The 27,831-nt window shown below is 35.0% G+C and overlaps 2 protein-coding genes across 8 annotated transcripts in view; both read right to left on the bottom strand.

Moving 5' to 3' along the window:
• Nucleotides 1-1,130: 1,130 nt before the first annotated feature.
• LOC113064405 (folylpolyglutamate synthase, mitochondrial-like) lies at nucleotides 1,131-11,425 on the bottom strand. Its single transcript, XM_026235210.1, has 15 exons — nucleotides 10,966-11,425; nucleotides 9,533-9,661; nucleotides 6,547-6,600; nucleotides 6,387-6,451; nucleotides 5,857-5,971; nucleotides 5,034-5,111; nucleotides 4,719-4,780; nucleotides 3,760-3,862; nucleotides 3,613-3,690; nucleotides 3,390-3,534; nucleotides 3,239-3,316; nucleotides 2,604-2,754; nucleotides 2,293-2,368; nucleotides 2,120-2,186; nucleotides 1,131-1,715 (listed from the first exon to the last, which is right to left on the bottom strand). The coding sequence occupies exons 1-15, from the start codon at nucleotides 11,110-11,112 to the stop codon at nucleotides 1,339-1,341; spliced, it is 1,725 nt and encodes a 574-aa protein (XP_026090995.1). The 5' UTR covers nucleotides 11,113-11,425; the 3' UTR covers nucleotides 1,131-1,338.
• Nucleotides 11,426-14,610: 3,185 nt separating this feature from the next.
• The window catches only part of LOC113064403 (electrogenic sodium bicarbonate cotransporter 1-like), a 44,400-nt gene continuing 31,179 nt past the window's right edge, over nucleotides 14,611-27,831 (bottom strand). For 3 of the 7 annotated variants that reach the window (XM_026235202.1, XM_026235205.1, XM_026235209.1), the window contains 14 exons: nucleotides 27,515-27,648; nucleotides 25,814-26,082; nucleotides 24,784-24,842; nucleotides 24,419-24,607; nucleotides 23,542-23,655; nucleotides 22,483-22,644; nucleotides 22,121-22,299; nucleotides 20,867-20,939; nucleotides 19,512-19,580; nucleotides 18,626-18,733; nucleotides 18,480-18,545; nucleotides 17,750-17,908; nucleotides 16,394-16,461; nucleotides 14,611-16,164 (listed from right to left, as the gene is read on the bottom strand). In XM_026235202.1, the coding sequence (XP_026090987.1) occupies nucleotides 16,059-16,164; nucleotides 16,394-16,461; nucleotides 17,750-17,908; nucleotides 18,480-18,545; nucleotides 18,626-18,733; nucleotides 19,512-19,580; nucleotides 20,867-20,939; nucleotides 22,121-22,299; nucleotides 22,483-22,644; nucleotides 23,542-23,655; nucleotides 24,419-24,607; nucleotides 24,784-24,842; nucleotides 25,814-26,082; nucleotides 27,515-27,648 (1,755 nt within the window). In that variant the 3' untranslated portion in view covers nucleotides 14,611-16,058. Of the gene's footprint in view, nucleotides 16,165-16,393; nucleotides 16,462-17,535; nucleotides 17,630-17,749; nucleotides 17,909-18,479; nucleotides 18,546-18,625; nucleotides 18,734-19,511; nucleotides 19,581-20,866; nucleotides 20,940-22,120; nucleotides 22,300-22,482; nucleotides 22,645-23,541; nucleotides 23,656-24,418; nucleotides 24,608-24,783; nucleotides 24,843-25,813; nucleotides 26,083-27,514; nucleotides 27,649-27,831 lie in introns of all 7 variants that reach the window. The other 4 variants (XM_026235203.1, XM_026235207.1, XM_026235204.1 and 1 more) reach the window with 3 other exon arrangements.

Here is a 27,831-nt window from a genome sequence, read left to right as displayed (position 1 = left end):
ACACAAACATTTAACACATTTGGATTCACTATGAACGGATGTGGGCACCGCAATGTTGACATGCTTTGAACATTGTTTTGCATCCACTTATGAATGTAAACTTTCCCGTGCATGTGTGAGAAATGACACATTAAACTATTAGATAACAGTGTTTTATATATGGCCCAATTATTTCAGTGCAATACAAAAACACAAACACTGATGAACAGGCAACCTGACTTTATATTTCATGAATGGAAAAATCCAGTTAAAAACTTCAAAATTGTAGTGTAAAACAAATAAGCTTACACAGAAAATGAACTGAAATGCAAGTACTTCAAATTAAAGTAAGCCATTATAGTATTCGTAAACAGCTCAAGTAGATTCAGATTTATGTGCTTTTTACATAAACGGATGAACTAGTCCAATGCTTTTCAGGATACAGAATATTTCAAACATGATTTGCAGAAAACCTTCTAATACTGAACTGTTAAAGGAATAGTTCACCCAAAAATGTACATTTGTTGACAGTTTTCTCACCCTCACGTCATCAAAGATGGTAGATGAGTTTGTTTCTTCATCAAAAAAAGATTTGGAGAAATGTATCATTACATCACTTGCTCACCAATGGATCCTCTGCAGTGAATGGGTGCCGTCAGCTGATAAAAACATCACAATAATCTACACCACTCCAGTTCGTCAGTTAACTTCTTGTGAAGTAAAACAAATCCATTATTATAAACAAATCCATCAAGACATTTTTCCTTGAAACCTGTATGGCTAAAAATATTATAGCTTTCTCCAGTGGAAAAAGTAATCTTGTCTGAATCAGGAGAGAAATGCACAGATCAAGCATCGTTTACAAGCCAAAAGTTTTATAAATAATTATGTGGTTGGATTTTGATGCGAGAGGAAAGGCATGGACTTTTCCAAGGGAGGAAGTGTTATGGAATATGGATATTTTAGCTGAAAGCAATGGTTTAAAGTAAAAACCTTTAGTGATGGATTTGTTTCTTACAAACACACAGCTTTTCACATCACAAAACATTAACTGATGGACTGGAGTTTTGTGGATTACTTGTGATGTTTTTATCAGCTCTTTGGACTCTCATTCTGACGGCACCCATTCACTCCAGAGGATCCATCGGTGAGCAAGTGATGCAATGCTAAATTTCTCCAAATCTGATAAAGAAACAAACTCCTCTACACCTTGGATGACCTGAGGATGAGTACATTTTCAGCAAATCTTTTTTTTTTTACTTCATTCAACTACTCCTTTTAAGTACCGAAACAGAGGGTTCAGGCACTGGGTGGTGCTCTTGCTGCGTTTGGCAGGCGGTCTGACACTGCATATGTCCGTTAAGAGTTTAAAGCAGGGTCCAAGTGTTTTAAAGCCCCTCCCACCAGGTGTAAACTACCTGTGATGAGGACGTGTATGCTTACAGCCTCTCGAAGTGGAGCAGCTTTCGCGTTTATGCTAGGTTTAAGGGGTATGACACATTTATTTGGGTCGGACAGAACAGAGTCTCTTCCCTGACTGATCCACTGCAGGGCGCTGAGGATGCAGGGAAACACCAGTGTGTCACTGTGTCTTTCTGCCACCAATGGCAAACCTCCTCCGATCAGAAGCTCCGCCTCTGGCTTCTCCTCCTGCCCATTCAGAACGCGCCAGCTCTGCTGGTTGTCCAAGCAACGCGTGAGCATGTTTTCCACGGAAACATTAAAGTTCTGTTGGTCTGAAAGATTACATTTACATTACATTTATGCATTTGGCAGATGCTTTTATCCAAAGCTATAAATGTTTTTTTTTGTATTTTTTTTTTAATCAGTTTTTATGCTCCCTGGGAATTAAACCCACAAACTTTTGGGCTATGCTCTACCACTGAGCCACAAGAACAAAGATACAGTAAATTAGCAAAATATCACTTAACTTTCTACATTGCAAAAAAAAAAAAAACCTAATGTAATGCAGCATTTTAATCAAAATAAAATCAGATTTTTGCCAAAAGTTCATGCAACATGTGTTGTGTAGTTAGCACTCTTTACAGTTTCTAACAAAGACTTATTGATTGACTAGATCTCATATCATCATCTGCCTCTGGATCTCTTACACAGGACGATGACTGGAAGGATCTCTTACCTGCATTACAGGTCGCTATGGCCTCTGTGATGTTTGGACAGAACACAGCAAAGTCAAAGTGACAGGGCTAAAAGAAAAAGCAATCATTATAATACAAATAATACAAACAACCTTGAGTCTGGTTAACTTAGTGCAGATTAATATGATTAAAAAGGTGTGAACTGATAACTCACTATGAGCAGTTTGAGCATAGCGGCACAGTCTCTCTCTCCTGTAGCGTTGAATAAGAGGACCCTCACCACCGTACCCCTACAAACACAAAGCATTAAACACCAACAAAAATTAACAACTGTCTGCTCCTGTCCATATTTACATTTATGCATTCAGCAGATGCTTTCATCCAAAGCGACTATACATTTTATCAGTTCACAAATTCCCTGGGAATTAAACCGATGACCTGTCGTTGTTAATGAACGGTAAAGGCCATGCTCTACTGTCTGTGTTCCTGGCTCTGAATACAAATAAAAGACTAAGGTCTTCTCACCCAGTATTTTTCTCATGTTGTGGTGTGACTTCATTGAACCAGCGGACACAAGCCAGCATGCTTCGAGTAGTATGAGCTCCATCCAGGAAATACGTCACAGGACCGTGTTTTAGAGTTTGATTGCGCCCAGGCCACTCAGTCTCTGCAAGACCTGTGAAAACATATGTACACATACAAAAGCTGCAATTACTAAATCACTACGACTCTCATAAGATTTCTTCATGGGTAATAACCTCAAAATAAGTGTACTTAAAGTCACTTTGTATAAAAGTGACTGGAATAACTATGCTGTCTTCTAAAAGTCTAATTTTAAGGCAGCATCAAATGTATCCTTCATAGTAAAAAGGCAATACCAGAATGCCTTGCATTGAGAATATAGAGAACAATTAACCAAATCCATTGGGAGGCCTTAAAGTCCTTTATATGTAGACTTATATAACCACATAAATCACATCCCTGTTTCTTGCTTGTTGCTGCCTATATAGGCTATACTAAATCAATCAAAAAAAGTTCCATAAGGGTTAAAAATGTTGTCTCAGAAGGTAGCTACCTATGTAGTCAGCATACATCAAGGCAGTTCACTAGGTTTCAGAACAGAGCTTTAAATTGGGCTGTATAGTGTGTAGTTTCTAGACCTTTGATCATTGTAGGACTAGGCTTGAACACTGGAGCTGAACTCACACCGCTGAACTCTACTGGAGATGACGCAGGATCTGAGGAACAAACAGCTGATTAAAAACACAAACAGATATGTGAACTAACCCACAGACCGTCAGAAACACACACCTGTGAGGAAGTGTCTCTGCAGCCAGGTGTGTGAGAGCTGTAGAGCCAGAGAAGCATTACTGCGCTGATGGTGGCCAGCTAGACCCAAGCTGAGCAAACCCTCGCTCTCATACTCCTCCAGATCAGGACACACTGATAACGAACACTGAGAGGGAAACGCAGAGAAATGTGAGCAAATTAGCTGCATTCTGAATTGAATCTGTAGTAAATTCATAATTCTCACCCCAATTTCTTCTGCCCTCTCTTGAAGCACCTTCATCGGCCCGTCAGGTTGTTTGACTGTGAATGCAGGAACTCCTCGCTGCAATAAACACATTCAGTGAAAAACTTCCAACATGCAAAATTTCACACAACAGCCACAAATATTCACCTTGAAAATCCCTCCTTTCTGCCAAGCAATTTTCTCAATGGTGTCTCCCAGTATGCTGGTGTGATCTATGCCCAAAGAGGAGATGCCACACACCCAGGGACGCCTAAAAAAAGCAACAACATTGAAATAAATTAATCGTCAATCATTTTTCAAGTGGAGTGTATAATATCTGTGGAGTGTATCATGAGCAGCATCAAATACAATCGCAAAATAAAGATTGTTTCAACACAAACGTCCTTCTGAATAGTTGTGATCTTAAAAAATCATAGATGTTACACACATCACCATTAACCATGTCACTTCATCCTTTGACAACCTTTCCCATTTTGATACAGGATTTGTAGGTTAAATGGAAGAATGCACATGGAAAATCAGTGTTTATGCAACTTTGTCATGAATTTCTGAAGGAATAGTTCACTTCAAAATTAAGATTTGCTGAAAATGCACTCACCCTCAGGTCATCCAAGATGTAGATGAGTTTGTACACATTCACTGCAGAGATCCACTGGTGAGCAAGTGATGTAATGTTACATTTCCCAGAATCTGTTCCACTGAACAAGCAAACTCATCAACATCTTGGGATGGCCTGAGGGTGAATGAACTGGATTTTTTTTTTGCATGAACTACTTGAAAGGAAATTGTGTGTACCTAAAAAGAATGTGTTTTTGAGTAAAGTTGTTATTATTGGCTCTTACTGAGAATAAGATCATATAAAATGCAGAGTGATTTCTTGATTTTCATGACTATTGCTTGGTTTATTGCTAAACTCATGAAGAATGCTGATCAGTGATTGGTTGATATGAGAGGAATGTCACGCTTGAGTAATGATAAGCCAGACGAACACTGTTTAATGGATGTCACACTAGAATAATGTGGCACAAAGAGAGTATTAGACACGCTACACTGAAGCAGACGAGAGGGAGACAGTAAAGTCTCTGATTTGAATAGAGCTGTGCTACCTGATAATATTGGTGCAGTCATAAGCTCCACCGATCCCAACCTCAATGACTGCCAAATCAACCTGCACAGAGGCAGAGACATAGACAGAGCGAGTTTTGGTCAAGGTTTATAATAAAAGACAAGTGTCTATAATCTTCAGACAAAATTATTAAACTTGGACATTGCTGATAACATAATAAAGTTCTAAACAAAACAGCAGTAGATCACTATCAAATGCTTGATCTGTGATCTCAAACACATGTGGTTTTCATTACAGGCTCAATTGTTGAAATAAAATTAATATTCATGTAAAGTAGATCAGGAATGTTGCTCACCTTCTCCTGCAGAAAGACATTAAAGGCCAAGATGGTAAGAAAGCGGAAATAAGCAGGCATGCTGCCGCCATGGGCATCCTGAAAGGTTGAACACAAAATCAAAAGTTTGTCTTTGATTATTACTCGTATCACGCCATTAATGAAGGATACATGGATGCAGATGTTCAAAGAGACATTTGAACAAAAGCCACGGTCTCCTTCCTCACATGATTGGCATGCTGTTGCGATTATCCAGTTACATGGCCAGATGCCTCACATTTACACTTAACACAATTAACATTGAACAGATGCAAACATGGTTGAGCCGCCAGTGTGAAACATGCACTTCTTTCATGGGAATTAAAGCCTTGGAGATCAAGACATAGAGAAACAAACCAGATCATTGTTTAAAGCTACCACTAAGTTCAGAAATGCAGAAGTAAACCTTCCTCAGAAGTGAAAAGCTTGGACAGGAACATATTCACCCACAGCAGCGAATAAAGGAATTACATTTTTTATCATTAAATTTTTCCCTGAAGGTTTCTTGCATCCAAAAGCATTCATAAAACTACAAATGCAATTATTAATACATGCAAACATTAATATATCCATATCACAATCACTATTGTGTTTGGCTAAGCTTCACATATCAGCATATTCCACACCGTCATCATATGTTACATGTTCAGGATTTTGTCATAACATCATGATTTATGACTGAGCCATTTTTAACATTCGTTTTTATAAATGGTCTGGTATATAAACAACTTGGGAAGATGTTTGACTAGTGAATGTCATAGAATGCCTACATTGCATATTGACTTAAAAATACCATCCATCTCACCTTCGTCTCCTCCAGTCGACAATACACCTGCCAGAAGTATTTGGTGAACAGCTCTTTTCCTATTGGCCGCCCGTTGATTCGGATTCGCTCTCTCACTTGCACCAAATGAGGTGAACTAAAAAGAGGATACAGAAAACAAACAAAAAAGAAATCAAGCTACTCAAAAAGATAACACAGAAAATGTAATGACTTTACTACAGTGTTTGTTTAAGCCCCAAAAGGTCTTCTGTGAACTATGGTCAATGATTATATAAATCATTAAGCTTGAGCTAAAGTTCAATAAAACCTAGGACAGACTGATTACATCATTTGCATGGTAATACTGAAGTGACACAGCTTTCCTTGTTATTCAGAGAGCTGGTTTATTGAAAGTTCAGCATGAACTCGCTTTCATGTGCATGCATGAATAAACGGTGGAGTTGTCCGACATTAACACTGATTTAAAAACCCTGCTGCTCCCACAATCACTACAGAATAACTGTAAACTCATTCATCTTCAAATACTGAATTATTTTGACTGGTTGTAATACCTGTAGAATCCAGTCCGGAAGCCATACTTTCTCAAAATCTGTTCTGTAAAGGCACACGTTGAACCCTAAAAATAAATAAATAAATAAATATATTAATTCGGCATTTCGTTCAACTTTTATAACCTGATTCAGTGTTTAATTGCTCTGTGAACTGGCTTACCTTTCCTTTTGTTCCAGTCACATGAATAATATTAAGACGATCAAGTTCTTCTGCCTGAGGACACATCAGACAGGACACATCAGCACATTTTGAATGATTATTTAACAAAATAACACGTTGAGACAAGGAACAACTTGTTTTCACAAAGTGATGATGATGCTGATGTGCGATAACAGTTAAGCATATGTTTAGTATTTACGATGGCAATAAAAATGTATTCAAATTTTGCAATCATAATTGCTATACAGTTTTAATAATTTGTAATATTTTGAATCTTTTGTTTTTAATTAATTTGTTAAATAATGTAAAGCGGTTAGGCTCACCGTTCACTTGCTAAGAATCATATCTTTTGTTTTGTTCCTGCCGAAGTGCAAAAAAATAAATAAATACATAAATAAAAAATAAAGAGGAAATATTTAAACAAAATTAACTACTTTTCATTTATACTGTATTTAATTCTCTGGATTTGTCCAAGTTTAGGCATTACCACATTATTATTTAATATACAAAAATATACAAAGACTAAAACAAGAAATGTAAAAGTAGCTCAGTTTGAATAGTTAATTACAAAAACATTGAAATACAGTAATTTACGTAACAATTTTTTTTTCAACAAATCAAAATGAGAAAGAAATGGGGATGGAATGGTTTGCAAAAAAAATTGAACTTTATGGTTCTCCACACGTGGTTCGGAACACGCTAGGACCATGGTTCAAAATAATTTGACAAGCATCTGTAATATGGTTTTCAATAAATAACACATAAAACAGACCGGGTTCGGCTAATGTGTTTCTGTTGATGGATGTGCATTCTGGTTTCCCAGACATTATAATAACTTAAAAAAAAAAAACGTGGACAAACCATTGACTCTCTGTTCAATGTGAATGCCATATGCTGGAATATTCTGTCATTACATCTAGTGTTGTCTAAAGACCCGGTACTTTGTTACCAAGTTGGTACTAAAACAATGAAAATGTCACGGTATCAGGTTTCTTTAAGTTCCGGTGGTACCGAGTGCCCGGTCAACCCAGTTCTTGACGCAAACAGTGCTATGATTGCTGCAAAGCAGAAAATGCAGACTGAATCTCAAAATCCAGTCATGAAAATGAAACTCACATCTTAATATGGACAGTAATGGAATTTGTCAAAGTTAGCATAAATTAACCAAATCAAATCTCCATATGGACCAGTATCTGTAAATGTTAAGCCGCAAAAGTTGGTTGAAATATGAATCCTGCATGTTCTGCGCATCTCTATGTGAATGAATGAATGGCAGAGACGTGCGGGTTAGTTTACTACATATACTGAAGCGCATGACGCTTGCAGTGATTTCAGCATTTGCCATCTCAATGAGGACATAAATACATAAACAACATCACCAGAACTGTTCTGAGTCACTTCACAAGCATTTTACCGTTTCATTTGAGTAAAACCAGTGTCAAAATAAAAGTAGCCCTTCCAAATTTTGTTAAATGTCACAATTGAGCGAGTTTTTTGTGTATGAATTTGTACATATTTTTTATAACTTTCATCAAAGTCAAAAGTATACATCTCTTCTTACTCTTCTTACATTACTCTTCTTTAGTATCTGGTAAAATCGCCCCGAAATGGTTTAACTTGAGCCAAATGTTTTGGGTATCCTTCCACAAGCTTTCTACAATATTTTGCTGGAATTTTGGCCCACTCCTCTTGACAGAACTGGTTCAGGTTTGTAGGCCTTCTTGCTCACTCTCGCCTTTTCAGATTTTTGTCCCCATGTGGAGTTGCAAACTGTAGTCTGGCAATTTTTATGGTGGTTTTGAAGTAATGGCTTTCTCCTCCCAGAGTTACCTTTCAGCTCATGGTGGTACAGGACTCAACATGGTCTTAGCAGTTTCAGCCAGCATCTTCACAAGGTCTTTTGCTGTTGTCCTGGGGTTGATTCGCACATTTCGCACCAAAAAAACGTTCCTCTCTGGGACTCAGAATCAGTCTCCTTCTTGAGTGTAATGGTTGTACATTGCCATGTTTTTTTATACTTGCTTATTATTGTCTAAACGGATGAACGTGGGACCTTCAGGCATCTGGAAATTGCACCTAAGGATAAGCCACTCTTGTGGAGGTCCACAATTATTTTTCTTGATGTCTTGGTTGATTTAACTTGATTTTCCCATAATATCAAAAAAAGAGGCTCTGTGTTTGAGGTCTGCCTTTATATGCATCCACAGGTCTGCCACCAATTAACTCAAATGGAATCCATTAACGATCAAAAGCTTCATAAGCTCAGAATGGAATCATCTGGAGTTTTCAATAAACTTAGTGCATGTATATTTTTGACTTTGATGAAAGTGATAAGAAAAATAGATAAAAATTCCCCCTTGCTCATTTCTGACATTTAACAAATGCAAAAAAAAATTATATTTATTGATCTAAAACAGAAAAAGTTTACACTGATTTAAAGTTAAAGAAAAAAAGAGCATGTTTTTCTGATGCGTATGTAAAGATTATTCTTATTGCCTTTGTTTTTATTTGACAGTACAGTTTTTCCCTAAACATAGCACATACCAAACCACCCTGAAACAGTGAATCTGAAACCATGATACAAACCGAACCTTGAGTAAGCTGAACCGTTCCACTCCTAGAAAAATAACTAATTTTCACTTATACAGAACTCACTTATGTTTTTTTGTCCATAAAGTTAAAATTTAATGACACTGAAATTAAAAAATGTCAATTTTTACAAAATAGTGACTTAATTCATTAAAACACTTTTTTTCCCAATACAGAAATTGTATATTATCCACTCACAGATCTCTTAAACGGCCAAGGATGAATATATACTGGCTGTGACTGATTTTGAAAATAACAGCAGATTTATCTAAATAAATAGTGGTCTATCGGTTGTTTGTACAGTTTCTGTGATATAAAATCACTCATACAGTGACATTATGATTTTGGTCATGCCGTCCACCCCATCATGATTATTTCAGTGTTGTGAAGCTGATACCTTGAGTCCTGCACGCTGGAGGAAGCCTCTCATGGCCTGCAGCTGGAGCTGAGGATGTCCTCTCTCTCTCTTCACCTGCTCCAGTGCGCTGGCGTTCGTCTGGAGGGTGTTGAGCGTGCAAACCGCATCCTGGAAGACATTCATAATGCTATAACATCTCAAGACTTCATGCCATCTCAAACAATAGCTCTGAAGCTCATGACACATCGAGTCCTGAGTGCTGGAAGTAATTCTGAGCTGATATTCAGATAAAATGTCCATGTAAAGCTCTAAACTCTTATATACTCTTTCATAATATTTAGTTAATGTTTAACCAGAATATCTGGTTCATGTAGAAAAATCATATTACAACTTGCAAATGAAACTAAATATGCCTTATTTCTGAATGTTTTGGTTGGTTTGTGGAAGTGATCAGACGAATCATAGATGGCAAAATATATTGCACTTATTAACGAAACAGAACATGCTTGACTAGCAAAGTAAGATGAGGTTAATTTAGTCCTGACACCATAAAAATTCATGGGAAATTTCAGAAAAAAGTAAAATAAAAATTGTGAACAGTTTAATAAATGTGAATATTAAAACACTTTCATTAAGATAACTTCGATTCTACTACTATTCTACATTTTTACATAACATAAAATATGCAAAGCATTAATTGTTTTAATGAACTGTCTATTTAATGTAAATGCAAATGATTACAGATTTTACCTCTACTTAATTAAATGTCATTTAATTCTCTAATAAATATATTACACATAATGATATTAAACATAAACATAATGATACAATAAGCTTAATGAATGAAATGGAGATCTTCCCTTCTACACTCATATATTTAATCCTCAGTTATGCTGACTGAGCACATGTCCTTTAATAAAGTATAATAACTAGCATCTATTTTATGTTAATAGTTCATAATTACTAGTAAATAATCAAATTTTGACTTATTTACACAATTATACAATACATACTAGAACTAAGTTACATGTTTTACGTCTTTGCTATCATCCAAACAGTGACAACGTTCTATTCATTTGTTATTGGTAACAACTTGTAACAGTTGCTTGTAACGAAGTTACTGGGAACGTGAACAGAAGCAAACAAATACGTAGTATATCATAAATAAGTGCGAACAGAATTAAGTCATGTGTAAATGCTTGCTATTGGAATATATGTTGGACTCGGTGTGGAATACACTTGATCTCACGTGCGCACATTACGCGGAAAAAAATTTGCCGCTCTTTGATTTTAAACTCTAACGGCTGATGTAACGATCGTCACAGATGAATCATCCGCGTACGCTGGATGGATTTAAGGCGTAATTTCAACCGAGCCCAAAAATAAAACCAGTCCAAATAAAAGTGCAAAAACTCAACAGTCATTATTAATAATTTCCTTACAATCGCGTAACATGTGGATGCATGCTTTACCTGATAATCCATTCTTCGGAAGCGCGGAGCAGTTTTAGTACTCGAGAACTTCACTGACAGCTCGGCGATTTTGGTCCAGTGTCGGTTACGCGCGGAGGCTTCGGTACACGCGCGTAAACGCTCCAGCATGCGGGACACACGCAGCATGGTGACCCGGAAAGTGCAGGAAGCAGCTCCAAATTTGGTGAGTTTTCCTGTCAATATGGTACTCTGGCGTCATGCCACGCCTCCTTCCTTAGCGTACAGATTTCACAACTGTGTACTTTCGCCAGTGCGAGTGACAACAATTTAGTGTATTCACCTCCTGTTTTAACCAGGCTGCGCATTCATGAGCTCAGAGAAATGCACCGCGCTGCAAGGGTTCATGTTATAAATCTGGATTTCTCTGGGCTGCCATGCAGTGCTGCTATTAAACGCTTCCCAAGTGTCAGCTGTCGAGAGCCAGCAAGAACGTACGTAGTACTGCGCATGCGCGGTCTCGCTTATAAAGCAGCACCGCCACCTACTGGACAGAAATGGATATCAATCAGCTCTGATATCAAGTTTGATTGAGCTTTGTAGTTTTTTATGTTTATTTTTAATAACATTTATTTTCTCATTAGCAATTATAGTTTATTAATTAATTCATTCGGTTCATCAACAATATGATAATTTAAATCATTAAAACATAAAGATTGGAAGTAAACGTAACTGCTTCAATTTTTTTTAAAAATTGAAATAACATTAATTTTGTTAATTTGATTAACAAATTGTAATTTTACATTTATTATTTAAATGTAATATTTAATTGATTTAACACATTATTTTTATTAGTTAATCAAATTAAATACTAAACTATTTTAACATTTTAAATTAAAATCAAACTTAAAAAAATCAAATCAAAATTAATTAACATTAATGTATAATAGTATTCACAATCAGGGCACAAAGTGTACAATCAGATCAAATACTTAAACTAATTAAAACGATTTCGTTTTAAATAATAACAGGCTTTGAAGCAAGATTGACAATCTCTTCTGCAGTTTTGCTAAATGGCCACTAGATGTCGCGAGAAGACTGTGGTTGATCCTGTGATACCACATTAAGTGTTTAGGCAACATTTTCTCAACAACTTTCCTGAGAAGAAAAGTTTTCATTTCCATCTGATCACTGTAAATAATCAGCTTGTACCATAGATTTTAAAGAATAATCAAATTGACTTTTCAGGTCATTTTAAGTTTAATTACATGAAACTGACTTTAAAATATTGAGTTAAATGTCATATTACTTAAAAAAAAAAGTTTTAACTGGTTAAATTAATTCTGATGGTCGATGCTTGACTCATTGATCAGAATCTTTTAGAAGGCTGAACTTTGGTAAATAGCTACAATACTGTTTTGTAAAGTCTCTTAGTGGTGTGAGTAATAGAAGTTAATTATAAAGCTAATAAAATATTTTCTTACTGGAAATGTTTTATGATTGATTTAACACATGAAAGCTCATTTAAAGGTTCCTGGCTCGATCTCATAGATCTTACTCATTGTTATACAGTGACCCATGGGTTAATAGAGCAGACGTGCGTTTGCTTACATCCTATAACTAGTAAACGACAGAGAAGGTGAAATTCGTGAGAAAGGCCACATATCAGGAGATGATTAAAGAAACCACTAACGACAACGTATTAAAGTTGTCCAAGCATATGATGATATTTAGTCCAGACTCCAGTGTGACGACAATCTGTTTGGACTCAAATCCAATACCGCGATGAGATCCTGAATCACTGAAATGGAAAATATGTGAATTTCAGCTCTGGTTATCTTCTTGGAAGATGCTTGTGAGGTGATAGTGAGCAATTTAGATGTTGACCAGTCATTCTGCCTTTTATCCACATGTAAACACAATTTATCTCAGTGAAACATGTGTGTGAAAACGATCACGGGGAGGTTAGATTTCAAGATTTGGTCAGAGAAGTGCAAGAAATGGGAAAACAGTATTATGTTGGATTTGGAGAGGTAAAGGCATGAGTTGAAGACTAGAACACAGTGTCTCTGACCTCTGGGCTTTTATTCAGATTAGACCCAGATTCCCATTTCAGGTTCTGTTCATAGAGCTGTTTGGCTTTGTCCTGCAGCATTTTGACCTCAGAGGAAGAATTGGAAAGGTTTTTTTAGGTAATTAGTAGGTAACAAGTGTTTTCATCTGAATTTAAGTACATACTGTTCATTTACAAACTTGAATGTATTAATTGAATTCATCATACTTTAAATGGGTAGATATTATTTTGATTTTAACCGTCTGGTGTTGTTCAGACAAAAAAAAAAAAAAAATCGCTACTCCGTTGGAATGTTACGAAACTCGATGGCTTTTACGTCAGTCGCTATGTGACTACAAAAAAAATAAATAAATACATGAATAAAAAATCTTGGAAAAAGCTAAATGGCCATTTAAAAAAAAAAAAAAAAGATTTGTGTTGCTCGTTGTCAAATATCACTGCCATTGGAAATTAATGAAAGAAAAAAAGAATAAAAAAAGTTCTTTTTTTGTAATTATATTGCATTTTTTGCATTTACAATCTACAGATTATTCACAATTCAATAAAAGTGCACAGCAATGAAAGGGTGACACTCTAAAATAGAGAGTGCAAAACAGACACACATGAACTAGTGTATGTTTTTACATATGCATTAAATTAAATCAATACTTCAACCACAATGCAGTAAAAACACAGACACCAAAGAAGGGGTTACACACTAAAACATCAAGAGTACAAAACACACACACACACACACACACACACACACACACAAATGAACTGGTGTGGCTGTAACAATATCAGTGAATCGGTGACGTGACATTCAGCCAAGTATGGTGACCCATACTCAGAATTCATGCTCTGCATTTAACCCATCCAAAGTAGTGCACACACACAGCAGTGAACACACACACACACGCACTGTGAACACACACCCAGAGTTAGGTATAAAAGCTCATTTGAATGCATCAGACACCAGAATGAGGTTTAATAATTGCTTTAATTTGCCCATCACCTCACAGTGCTACAGAGTGATTCCCTTTTACAGAACAGCAATCAGCTGTTAATCTCATTATTGCCTGTAGCGTCACTTAAAATCACAGAGAGTAAGAAAGCTTTCAGAAGAGGAGGACAATAAATAATCTCATTAGATTTTGAAAAACAGCATCTAAAACAAGATTTATGACAAAATATCATGCATCTAACTAAAAAAGTTTAGTCCTTGAAAATGCACAAGCAATTTGATCAATCAAAAGAAAAGGAAGACATTATTGATCAGCGATGATGAACAGATCTATGTATAAACACTGACTTATGTCTCTATATTCAAGTTTTAATGACTGAACTGTTTATATATATATATATATATATATATATATATATATATATATATATATATATAAATATATATAAACCATGTGTGTGTATATATATATATATATATATATATATATATATATATATATATATATATAATGATATTTCAAAAAATATTCTACACCAGATTTTCTTACTGAAATATCCTTGTGCTGAATGAAAGGGAAAATGATAAATGATCTGTCTTAATGGCAGCTTTTAAGTTCCCACAAACACACACACACACACACACACACAAACAAACAAGGACATTTGCGTATTGCTGTCACTTGGTGCAGCTGTTCCACATTAAATCTCATTTATTGAGTCCTTACACCTCTCAACGTTTCATCTCAGTATAAAAGACGTCACTATCTACACCATTACTTCTTTAAAAAAAAAAAAAGTATAATAAAAATATCCAGGTAATAAAATCACCATAAATCAACTGCTTCATAGTAAATACATTAAACGCAATCACATTGAAAGTGTCCGTCCTGTTACGGATTGTCATTTATGAAGAAACGGATCTGGAGTTCACACAAGGGCAGAGGGAATTTCATAGTCAAGAACATCCAGCGCGGTTCTTCCCGTCACGTGACTTTAAGATAGCCGTTGACAACCGTTTCATACTGCATAGAGAAATGCTTCACTCAAACACAAGAGTGCCTGGCACCTACTGTCCATCATAAGAGGTAGAACTAGAAAATAATATTCATATCGAGTGTTTCCCACTTTCTGAAGTGTCTTGTTAAGAACGGGAACGATTGTCTGTCTTTAAAACCAGAGTTTCCCATATTGGGAAAGTTACGGCCACCATTGTGGTTAAGTAGTAATACACACTTAAATTCACTTCTAAAAGAATAAGGTTTGAGTTTTCAGAGAAAAAAAACAGCAACAAAGAATCAAAGAAAACTATGGAAACTATGGCCCTTTTATGCAATAAATAAAAGGTAATTGCAGTATTTTAGCTCATGTTGCTGATTTTCTTTAAAATCTCACAAATCTGACATTATTTTCTCAGAATTGCGAGATTTAAACTGAATTCTGAGAATAAAAGTCACAATTGTAAACTATAATCTCTGAATTTCAAGAAAAAAGTTTATATCTCACAATTCTGACTTTTCTCTCAGAATTTTAAGTTTAAATCTCAGGATTGAAGGAAAAAAAGAATAGTGAAATAATTTGCAATGACAGTTTCTATTTTTTAAATTCTGTAGCTTCCATAGAACACAGAATATGTTCATTGATAATGTTCCTTTGAATGAAGTGCAGTTATTTGGCCAAAAGAAAACTCAAACCCCCAAACTTGTTTTATACCTTATTTGTTTCTACAATATTAAGACTGATTATGACATAATTCTGATAAGCTTTCGGTTTAATAAAATATGGTTATAAAAATGTAAAAATAGTTAACGGGGGAAAAAATCAGTCTGGACCCAGAACCAAAAAAAATAAATCAATAGCAAAAATAATTTTTTTCCCTCAACTTTGCAACAGTAATGTAACCAAAACGTCAGAAGAACATATTGAGGAGCTAAAAAACTCAATAAAGTTTTAAAAAATAACTTTGGTAAAGTTTGTTTGTGCAGCTATTGGTTGTAGTGTTTAAATACCACTTGTCCTTTTTTTTTTGGACTTTAAATAGAAACATTCTAGCAAAGTTGTTTTTGTTCAGCTGAATGACCAAACCATCATCTGGACCTAATAGTGTTTTCAGGAGTGTTTAAAGGGACGTTTCGGAGGACGTTTTCCAGAAGAATCTGTTATTGTCTGTGTCCAAATCAATTCTGATCTGAGGCACCATCTTCTTAAAGGGGTTTAAATCCTGACTAGGAGAAACCAAAAGAGAGAGCTGTTAGAGATGATTACAAACACATAGCTCATAGGCATGCATTTAATGCTAATGGATTGGTTTGCCAATGCATTTCAGAGATTTGACTAAAATTAAGACTAAAATAACATGGTAAATATGCACCATAAAGCAGCCAGAGCCGGCATAGATCTCATGCTGATATAAGATAGATAATTATATGCATGCATGTGCACACACAGATTTACCTTGACACAGTCTTGGAAAGGAAAAATTGTTTTCCATCAGCAGGGAGTGAGTAAGGACAAGGGCTTTCCTATGAGAAACAAGCATGTGCTGTTAATATACAGTACATACATACACATACAGAGCAGATTATCAAATCATAGAGGGAGAAAATAATATGCATAATATGTTATGATGCAGCTGAAAAGAAGAATTGATTGGTTAGTTGTTAGAATTAAAAGAGGCAGAAAAATGCAGAGATAAAAACCACCAAGTTAAAGTCAACCAGAGATAGTGTTTTATTCAGTGTTATATATATATATATATATATATATATATATATATATATATATATATATATATATATATATATATATATATATATCAAAAAACTGTTTAGTTATTATTTTTGAGATTTTGGGGATGGTAACATTTTAGAAAATCTCTTCTGCTCACTAAGGCTGCATTTATTAGACTAAAAATACAGTAAAATCAGTAATATTGTGAAATATTATTGCAATTTCTAAACATTGTTTTCTGTTTGAATATATTGTAAAATGTAATTTATTCCTGTGGTGCAAAGCTGAATTTTTAGCATCATTACTCCAGTCTTCATTGTCCTGGTGGAATCTTACTGAATGGCCGTCTGAAGGTTGTGAATAGGAATTTTTGTGTATTGTTTCTCCCACAATAATTGACAAAAGAAATCGCTTATGCAACCGTTATGGACCTGAAATCATTAATCACTAAATTCCACATAAATCCAATAAATATAGAGCAGAATAAATCTGAGTGCTTGGAGAGTTTGAGAAATAAGAGCGATCAATGACAAGCGAACTGGTTTTAAAGGCAGATCAAGTTATTTTGAAAGACAAACATTTGGAATAAATCATGCACGAAAAGGCACATGTATTAGCAAAGTACATAGGGTCCATTGATTGCATGTTGACTCTATGTTGCAGTATAGTGATTAAGCTTGTATTATCTGTTATCCACACAGGCCAGGAAACCAAGCAACACCATAAACATTGAGGAAGACGGGATTCAGAGATGTTTTCCGGAGGAGTGCGTGAGGAAAGCCGGAAGAGGACAGGGAGAGGCCATTATTGAAGTGGTTAGTAACAGGACAGAGTGACGGCTGGAGCCCTGCGCGAGGTTTACTCACGGTCTGAGGGCTTCTCCCCCAGCACTGTCTCCAGTTCCATGGTCTCCATTGAGATCTTTATGCTGGGAACGTTCTCAATGGCTGGGAAATCCGACTGTAAACGCAGGGGTGGCACATTCTTACCACTGCAGCTTTACAGAAATGCCCGTTTCTGCCACACACACACACACACACACACACACACACGCACACACAGAGAGAGAGAGAGACTCACGTCGTTCATGTCACTGTCAATGCTTCCTTTCTTTTTCTTCTTCTTCTCGTCCTCTTTCTTCTTCTTGTCTTTCTCGGGCATGACGTCATCCAGGTAACTGAGATCGTGCTGCGAGAACACATAATCCATGGCCTTTCTCAAGGCGACTAATGCAAGAATCTGGAAAAAACAACAGAAAGAGGTTTCAGATGTGTGGAAATTAACCCTGAAAAGCCTCAACGTATAAAGGAAATCATTTTTTTTGTTTTGTTTTTAAATGGAAGAGTTTATAGAAACTTTAATGAGATATACGTGTTTTGATTCTTATTTTTGATACATGTTGTATGATGATCTCATTTTTGAGAGAGGCCCAAACTGAGCAAAAGTATGCAATTTGATGCAGTTTCTGATATTTATATGGACAAAAAGTAAGATGAAATTCTGAGAAGAAAAGGCGTGTGATAATATTTAGGACTCAAATTTTCATATGCTTTTTCTAAAAAAATGATGTATGGATAATCAAGTAAATATGATATTATAGGATTATAGGGTTAAAAACTTGAGTTGATGTTTCATTATAAGGTGTTCAGGTCAGCATGTTTCTGGAATGTGCAAGTAAATGGTTTTCTTAAGGACTACAGAATAAAAGTTCTTTGTTAATCTGATTAGATTCCCAGTTTTGCATGCAGTGCACATCAGATAATCATTAAACCAACTGAGTGCATTTTGTGTTTGCAAATAAAAGACTCACCATCACAGGAAATATGATGGCTGCTACTGTTGACTTCAACACCCACAGGAGAGCCAAACACAGCACCTGTGACAGACACACACATTCATCATGCATATACAGCTCTAAAGCTATAGATGTGACCACACACACACACACACACACACCTGTATGAAGGTGAAGAAGTGAACCCGTCTCAGCGGTACGTATCTCAGGTAGATCAGATCTGGTTGGTGTTTTGCTGGCATCAACAAGAGCTGCAGACGATCCATAAACTACATACACAAAAAAATGATTAATTCATAGTTTGTTTAGAGGCAGACATAACCAAAATTAGGTGAAATATTATTGTATTATGTTTAAATACATAATGTATAATAGAATTGATTTATTTTATAAAATAAATATATAATATAAATACAAGTAATATAAGTATACACAAAATTGTATTATATATATATATATATATATATATATATATATATATATATATATATATATATATATATATATATATTAAAATCATGAAAAAAATAAAATAAAAAATATATACACATAATAAAATATTCTTGAAAAAAAATCTATTAAAATAAAACCACTAAAACAGAATACAATAATACAATAAAATAGAATAAAAATATGAATGTACTCTATTTTAGATATTTAGATCTTTTTAAATATTTAATTTATTATTTCCTGTTGTCAGAAAAAAACGTACCAAAAAAAAGACATAATAAAAATATAATATTTATATAATAAGACAAATATATTAAGTTTGATCGCTTAGAAAGATGTAAAAGACTCCGGATGACTTATGAATCAAGGTTTAACAGCAAGCACAATTATTTGAACACTTTTTGATGCACAAATCTGTCCTGACGAGTTCTAGATTTATCCATGCTTACACCTGATTTAACCCCACTGTCCTGAACTCAGATCAAGTTTTGGAATCACTCGGGTTCCCAGGCTCCAGTGGAGTTCCTCTAGTCAGGAAGATTAGAATCTCGTTCTGCAGAACAGTAACACGACACTCGCTGAGCTGCAGGAACTCACCTGGACACCATTGAGAGAGGCGACACCCATGTAGAGGAACACACCGTACAGGACGGGCATAGGGATGAACTGCACAGATCAAACCAAACACACTGGATTATAGCATTATATCAATAACACCGCTTCAATTTGTCTTCAGACACATAAAGCAATACATACCGCATTTTCCGGACTATAAGTCACACTTTTTTTTTTATAGTCTGGCTGGTCCTGCGACTTCTTGTCAGGTGCGACTTATTTATCAAAATTAATTTGACATGAACCGAGAGAAATGAACCAACAGAAAACATTACAGTCTCCAGCCGCCAGAGGGCGCTCTATACTGCCACAGATGCTGCTCAGTTCTCCTGTAGTCTACACTGAAATCATAGAGCGCCCTCTCGCGGCTGTAGACGGTAATGTTTTCTCTTGGTTCTTGGTTCTAAATAAATGAGACTTCTAGTCCAGTTCCACTTATATGTTTTTTTCCTCATCATGACGTATTTTTGGACTGATGCAACTTATACTCAGGTGCGACTTATAGTCCAAAAAATACGGTACACACATACCGAATCAAAGACAAAAAGCTGTATCCATCAAACACACCCCAAATTCAACCTCGTCTCCAAAGGAGGAGATTTGAGCAATGCAAACAGCTTACAACGGAACAGAATTTGTGTTATTGACAAAAAGCACAACGAGATGAAAGCCTTGGTCTTATTTAACATCCTGGTATGACTTTTTTTCCGTTCACAGGTCAAAGTCCTTTACCAAACTGTGATGTTTGCACAGTACATGTCCAGTAGGGGGCAGTAAATGCACTAACCACTGAAGAAATACATAATCATACATGGTTTAAAGGGGTTTTCGACATGTATCACAATTATACAGACAGATAGATTTTGGTTTTTTATTCTGATAAGCAGTAATTTTAAACTTTTTTTTTTTCAGAAATGAATTCAAGAAATCCAGTTTCACAGAGCTGTAGATATACTGCTATATAAATATAAGCCCTTTATTTATTTACATTTATAAACCCTTCAATTCACTTCAGAAAAGCTTAAAATACCCTAATATTTTGTAGACACACCTGATATTTTCTCAAATACTCTCCTGTTTACATCACAGACATGAATTATGATCCTGTTATTTACGAGCCAGAGTCATTTATATTCGTGGTCTGTTTTCCCAGAAGAGAAAGAAACTGATAAATACGTGCGTATGTGCTAAAAAACATATTTTGCCAACTTTAAGCAGTACACATGAACTCAAAGCAAGCACACACGCATTAAGCTCCATTCAGTCTTAATCTCCAGGATAAAGATGAGTTTTAGTATTCAAAAGGACAGTGTAGATAGGGTTGAATAAGTACAAACCTTCAGAATGGGAGCCATGAAGACCGACAGACCCGTCAAAATAAACACCATTGTTCCTGTGACTCTCTGCTCTCTGCAAGAGAAAGAAGTCTGGTGAACGTGACACAATAAAGCCACACATAACTAGTGATGGACTGATATATCAGATCATTTCTTTGAGATATTTACTCATTTGGGGATTATTAGCACTACTGTATGTCTGCTTGACTGATAAAACATGAGAGTTACTTCCTCCTCAGTTTCACAGAAAGCCTCGCCAATGTAAAACAAATACTAACGGATGATAAACTACTTCTACTTTTCATTTTATTAATGAATTTTGAGTAAATTCTATGCAAAATAGGTGTTTATCTCAGGTGATGTCATTAAATTGTATAGTGTATATACATACAAGTGTTATTTTAGTATGATTGAGATACTATTATCATTTTTATTAATATTTTAAATTCAATTATTTTTAGAAGTTTTTAATGCATTTTAGTTGAAGTTTTAGTAATTTTGTTGTGTTTTGTGATCTTTATTAGGTTAATTATAAATTATTATTTTGTTTATTTAGTTTTAGTTATTTTGGTAACCCTTTACAGTAAGATCTCATTTGGTGACAATGCAATAACTAACACAAATTAACAATTAAAAATATATTTTTACAGCATTTATTAACTTTATTAACATTTATTAACTTTAGTTTAAAGGACATTAACTAATGTTAACAGATACAAGTTTTGATTTTAATAATGTATTAGTTAATGTTGAACCTAACATAAACTAATATTAATTAATGCTGTGTAAGTATAGTTCATGTTAACTAATATAGTTATATAATTTTAACAAATAAAACCTTCATGTAAAGTGCTACCATTATTTTGGTTCTTCAAGTTAAAAATAATCAAAAGTCAGCAGCACAGAAGTTTTCCTTTTTTCAGATTTTATAAAAAAAAATACATTACAGAAGATTATGGATTATGCATTATATCATCCTCATTCTATGTAGATATCGAAATCAGGGATGTAAAAATCCATATTGATCCATCTTTACACATTATGCTGGTTGTATATGGTCTATTTATTCACATTGTGCTGCGTAGCCCCGCCCACAGTGAAATCTCATTGGTCTAAAATGCTGCTCCACAATGGTATATTAAACTTGTTTAATTGTTTGTCTTTTGAGTTTTTGATGCTGTAATCAAGTTATTCCAGAGCGATTGAAGCCAAGTTTTCCTCATCATTTCAATGCATTTGGACTTTTCCCCTCACCTGACTCCGAGGAATTTGGGCTGTTCTCCAGGTGCCGAGGTCTCAGTTTCCATCTTGAGGGAGTCTATGTGTGCGATGGAGATGACGGTGGCCGCCACGTACCACGGTAGACCCATGAACGAACACACGATCATGAGAATGGAGACCCAGAACAGGTCCAGGTGATACCCAGCTCCCTTCTGCGCTCAGGGCGAGAAAAACAACACTCGTGACCTGTGGTAAATGATCAGTTCTCTATATGAAGCACAGCACTGTGTGTTTGAGATCTAAGTCCTGTCTCGACTGGAGCAGTAGCAGTGCCCCTCATAACACTCCACATCAGCCCCTGAGTTTGTGTAGCTTTCCACATCCGCCGTTTGTACCTTGAGCTTGTGCTCCTTGCGGTTGACGATGACGGCTGTGATCTGCTGGTCCATGAAGAGGAGGATGGTGACCAAGAGAGCAGGTAAGAGTGACGCCAGGCAAACCCACCACGGGTTTCCTCCAAACGGTGGAACAAACCAACCACGATTTGGACTCGTCGGCTATTTAGGGTTAAAAAAAAATACAGGATAATTAGACGTTTAAATCAAATAAAAAAAACAACATATATTTATATTACATTTATTTATTATTAATTTGTATTTTGTATATATAAATATTTATATTTTAATAAAATTAAAAAAAATTATTGTACATATATATATATATATATATAAATAATTATTTTTACATTTAAATTACACACATATTTTATATTTTATACTACATATATGTTACAATATATACACTGAAAGCAACATTTATTCAGACGCCTTCAAAATTTCACAAATTAAAGTTTATTTGCTATAGTTTAGAAAATGGTGATCAAGAACTCAAGAGTTAAACTTTGTCAGAACAAATTCATCTTGATGATGTCAGATAACAATTAAGCAAAGCATGGTCAGGTCAAAGGTCAATATATATATATATATATATAATTTTAGCATGACAAAAGTGGCACTTTATAATAACGTTCATCAGCAAACATTATATAAACGTATGCATATTATGTACTTTATCTAAAGTCAAATAGAAATATGAGCATCATAATAACATTTGAAACTAAATAATCTATTGATCTGTTATATATTATATCATGTATGATGTTTGATAGAATTAATAATGAAACTTATATTGTAAATCTGTTGTAATACAGATTTTGATGTAACAATACGAGCACTAGATTCTCACTGGACACACACACACACACAAACACACACACACACACACACACACACACACACACACACACACACACACGTATTAGAGGTTTCAAGTGTCAGACTTCAGTGAGTGGTTTGAAGGTATAATATGGTACTATTAAAGTATTACTGTAACATAGAAGTTCCCTCACAAAGACATTAAACCCAGTCAACACACACACACACACACACACACACCTTGAATTCACTTGGCACTATTAGTTTGGGTGTATCCACACCGACCAGCGCGTCCACACCACAGAAGATGAAGATGGCCAGAATAATGGCGAAATCACTGATCAGTTTGCGGACCTGCGAAATATAAACAACCATTCAGCATATGAATTCACATTAACAGTTCAAATAATAACACAGCATCAACATTCTAGGTTTATTCTATTATTTATTTGATCAAAATCACAAACTAATACATCACTGACTAGAAATGCACGACAAACACCAGAATTGGAAGCGAAAACTATCATCTTTAAATCTGTAACCTCTAATTAGTGGAGATTAATGGAGATTTATGATGTTTTAATGAGTCCAGATTGGTAATATACTACTGCATTTTTAGACAGATTTTCCATTACTGCTGCCAAACCAAAAGACACTTCAATTCAGAAGCAATGCATTTCAAATAATATCTTAAAGTCTGTGTGTGTGTGTGTGTGTGTGTGCGCTCTTGTTTTTGTGACATATCAGGACACAACTCTGTATAATGACATGGGTATGACACAGGTATTACAAGGAGAGGGTGACTTATGAGGACATAAGCCATGTCCCCATTTTTCAAAACGCTTATAAATCATACAGAATGAGTTTTTTTGAGAAAGTAAAAATGCACAAAGTTTCCTGTGAGGGTTAGGGTTAGGTGTAGGGCGATAGAATATACAGTTTGTACAGTATAAAAACCATTACGCCTATGGGATGAACACACTTTTCACAAAAACAAACGTGTGTGTGTGTGTTAGCATGGTGTCCAAGTCTATTCTCATGAGTATAGCATAAGGCAGTTAAGATCCTCATTAAAGAGTGATGATGTCCGTGTGTGTGTGTGTGTGTGTTTGTGTACCGTAGTTGGGAAAAATCGGCTGGTTTTGAACTTCTTCAGACCCATGGAGCACGTGTATGTGCCGAAGAACAGAATGAAGGACATCAGTGTGATATCAGGGACGTATTCACACGCTGGGCCCACCAGCTGACCGCCCCACTCCAAACACTCAGAACGTGTCAAAGACGCCCAGGTCGCGTTCAGATGTTGCTGCGCAAACACAAACATGAACAATTATCCTCATTCATATCAATAAAACACTTTTTAAATATCATATGTGTTTTATATTTGCAGTAACTTGTCAAAAATGGCTTTGAATGTATCTAATGCATTGTGGGTATTTTAATAATTGAATAATGGTCAACACAAACACACAGAGCTTCTACCTGTCCTGTGCTGTTCATCAGGTCCTCCATTTTCTCCATGTACAGAGATGAAGCATTGCCTTCGAATCAAAGACACGAAACATGAGTTTAGTTTTATATTAAACCTGATGTTGAGTGTTAGTTTCTCACTCACTGCTTTTCTTGGTCACTATTATTTCCTGTTCTCTTAGGAGAAAAAACAAGTCCTGTGCAAAACTAGAAGAAAATGTTAAAAAAAATTAATTTCTCTGAAAGTATTCATGTTAATATATTACTATTAGTATGTTAAAAAAATAAAATAATAATAAATAGCATGTGTATGAACTTGCTATTTAATTGAATATTTTAAACAAAATAAACATTTTTTTTAACAATATTATATCTAGAAAACCTATTCATGTTAATATATTACTATTAGTATATTACTATATATATATATATATATATACAAATATACAAATTAATTAAGATGGAAAGAAAAAGAAAATAAGAAGGAAAACATAGCATGTATAATAAAAAAAGTCAATTATATGATATGAATTATGAAATAAAATAAATTATCAATAGAGTTAAAATGAGTAAACATTTAAATATTAAGATATTTCTCTGATATATATTTCTCTGAAAATCAAGTATTTATATTACTCTTACTATTACTACAAAAAAATTGAATAACAAAAATAAATATATAAATAGTTTGTATAAAAATTATAATAACTGATTAACTCAAAATGTAAATTTTGTCTCCAATTAAAAAACGGCTAATGAAGAAAATTTGAATACTGTATGTTGCAGTGTTAAATGCAATATGAAATAATCAGAAATCAAACAAAACGTTTTCTTAATGAGTATTATGTGTTGATCTAAGAATATCAAAATCATGTGCATAATTGAAAAAAAATTTAAAACATTCAAACCAAATAGCAACTTAAAACGTTAATATATTACGATATTTTCTCTAAAATAAGCTATACTGTTAATATAGTATTATAATTTAAATATACTAATAATAATAACAAATAAAACAAGATTATATAAAAGACGGTCTCACCGTCTGGAGGAGTGCAGTGGCATCCATACTGCGTGACCAGGTCCATGTTGAAGTCTGTGTTGATTGGATGATGGTGAGCCAGTTTGAGCATCTTCTTAAAGGCGTCGTAGATGAAGATGAAGCTGATGAGAGCAGAAAAGCCCTCCTCTGTGAAGCGGGTGAAGTACTGCACCAGGAAACTGGCGTCTGTGGCCACCAGCACCAGACACAAGAAAGCAGACCACAGACCGATCCACAGCCGGAACTCCAGATAGTCGAAATCATTATCCCTGAACCAATCGGAGAAACACACATCACCGTCACCACCACACCGATGACAAGACAAGAACAATAGCTTTGAAATGTCATACTAGACACTGGTTTTGAATACTGAGTATGCAAATTTTCTTTCTGCATATATTTCCTGGATGGCCTTTTTTCTTTTTTTTTTTTACTCAAAACATTAATTTTGTAATTTCAAAGCATTAATTTGTAACCAGAGCACCTGTGTACCAATGATCCCATAATGCAATACTCTAAAACTGTAAATCAATAATATTTGACCCTGGACCACAAAACCAGTCATAAGGATCAATTATTTGAATAAATAAGCTTTCCATTGATGTATGGTTTGTTTTGATCGGGCAATATTTGGCTGAGATACTATTTGAGATTAGTTTTCAGAACTATTTGAGAAAATCATAATATTGAGAAAACCGACTTTAAAATTGTCCAAATGGATTCTTAGCAATGCATATTACTAGTCAAAAATTCAGTTTTAATATATTTACAGTAGGAAGTTAAAAAAATATCTTAATGGAACATGATCTTTAATTAATAATCTAATGATTTTTGGCATAAAAGAAAAATCTATAATTTTGACACATACAATGTATTTTTGGCTATTGCTACAAATATACCATTGCAACTTAAGACTGGTCGCATACTGTATATATATATATATATATATATATATATATATTATCGTTTGATTAAATATATACATATACTATTTTTTCGAGACATTTTTAACTATATTATATTATTTATGGTCCTATTCTGTGTATTGTTATATGGATTCATTTCCAAAAGACATTTTTCTTATGCTCCTTGTGTTCCGCACTGAATCCAGTCTTTATTGATTAGAAATGACGAATTATGTTAGCATGTTACATCTGACTCCTCCAATATATTACATGTATATTACATTCATTCTAGACTCTTCAGATGCAAACCCTCAGAGAAACTGAACTAGCAGGAGCAGACATGAAATCTGACTCAATTATTCATAATGGAACATAAACACAGAAACCCGAAACCTCTGAGACAGAGAGAGAGAGAGAGAGAAATGTATTTATGCACACTCATGCACACACAGACAGACGAGACCTTGGCGGAAACGGGGAAAACAATAAGATGTTTCTTGATTCCAGATAACTCAGAACATATTGTGCTTCTGATAACACACAACTACAAGATTTCCAGGGAATGCTGCTTGTTTTCGGTCAAACTACATATGACACATCACACATAAACTTCCTTCACCAGCTGTTAACACTTAATACATATAAAATGCGTACTATTACACATTTGATATTTCACCACATATCACATTTTGTCTAACAAATACTGTTGATGTAATAATCTCGCTGATAGCTTGCTGTTGTATTATGAACTTATGTGTCATGCTTCTGTATGTATCTGTGTGTGCATGGCACCCACTTGCTGAAGTTAAAGAGCAGCCGCTCAAAGACGAGCACGGGTCCGGTGCTGCTCAGGATCGTCAGAGGTTGACCCGCGAACAGACAGAACACAGCACCGGCCAACGCCGTCCCGACGAAACTCTCCAACACACCCTGCACAGAAAGACAAAAACACAGGCGTCAAGCGGAAAAACTAAAGCAAAGGTGGTGTATTTGAAGGCACTAAAGCAGGAACTCTTATCAGATTTGAGCCCATATGTGATGACGGCAGCTCCTTGGCGAGCACATTTCTGCCTGACAGTCAGATCTCAAAGCGCTTATTCAGACAAATGCCTG

Source organism: Carassius auratus, chromosome 46 (genome assembly GCF_003368295.1).
Source record: "Carassius auratus strain Wakin chromosome 46, ASM336829v1, whole genome shotgun sequence".
Taxonomy (NCBI): domain Eukaryota; kingdom Metazoa; phylum Chordata; class Actinopteri; order Cypriniformes; family Cyprinidae; genus Carassius; species Carassius auratus.
Note: the sequence above shows the minus strand (reverse complement) of the source record. Positions and strands in the feature narration are given on the sequence as shown.

Bases quoted from the DNA above. Each gene is read 5' to 3' on its own strand.
- LOC113064405 (XM_026235210.1), bottom strand. From the start codon at position 11,112: ATGCTGCGTGTGTCCCGCATGCTGGAGCGTTTACGCGCGTGTACCGAA. The intron at 6,452-6,546 runs GTAAGCCAGTTC...ATTTATTTTTAG, and splicing joins TGACTGGAACAAAAGGAAAG to GGTTCAACGTGTGCCTTTAC. The intron at 3,535-3,612 runs GTGAGAATTATG...TTTCCCTCTCAG, and splicing joins AGAGGGCAGAAGAAATTGGG to TGTTCGTTATCAGTGTGTCC.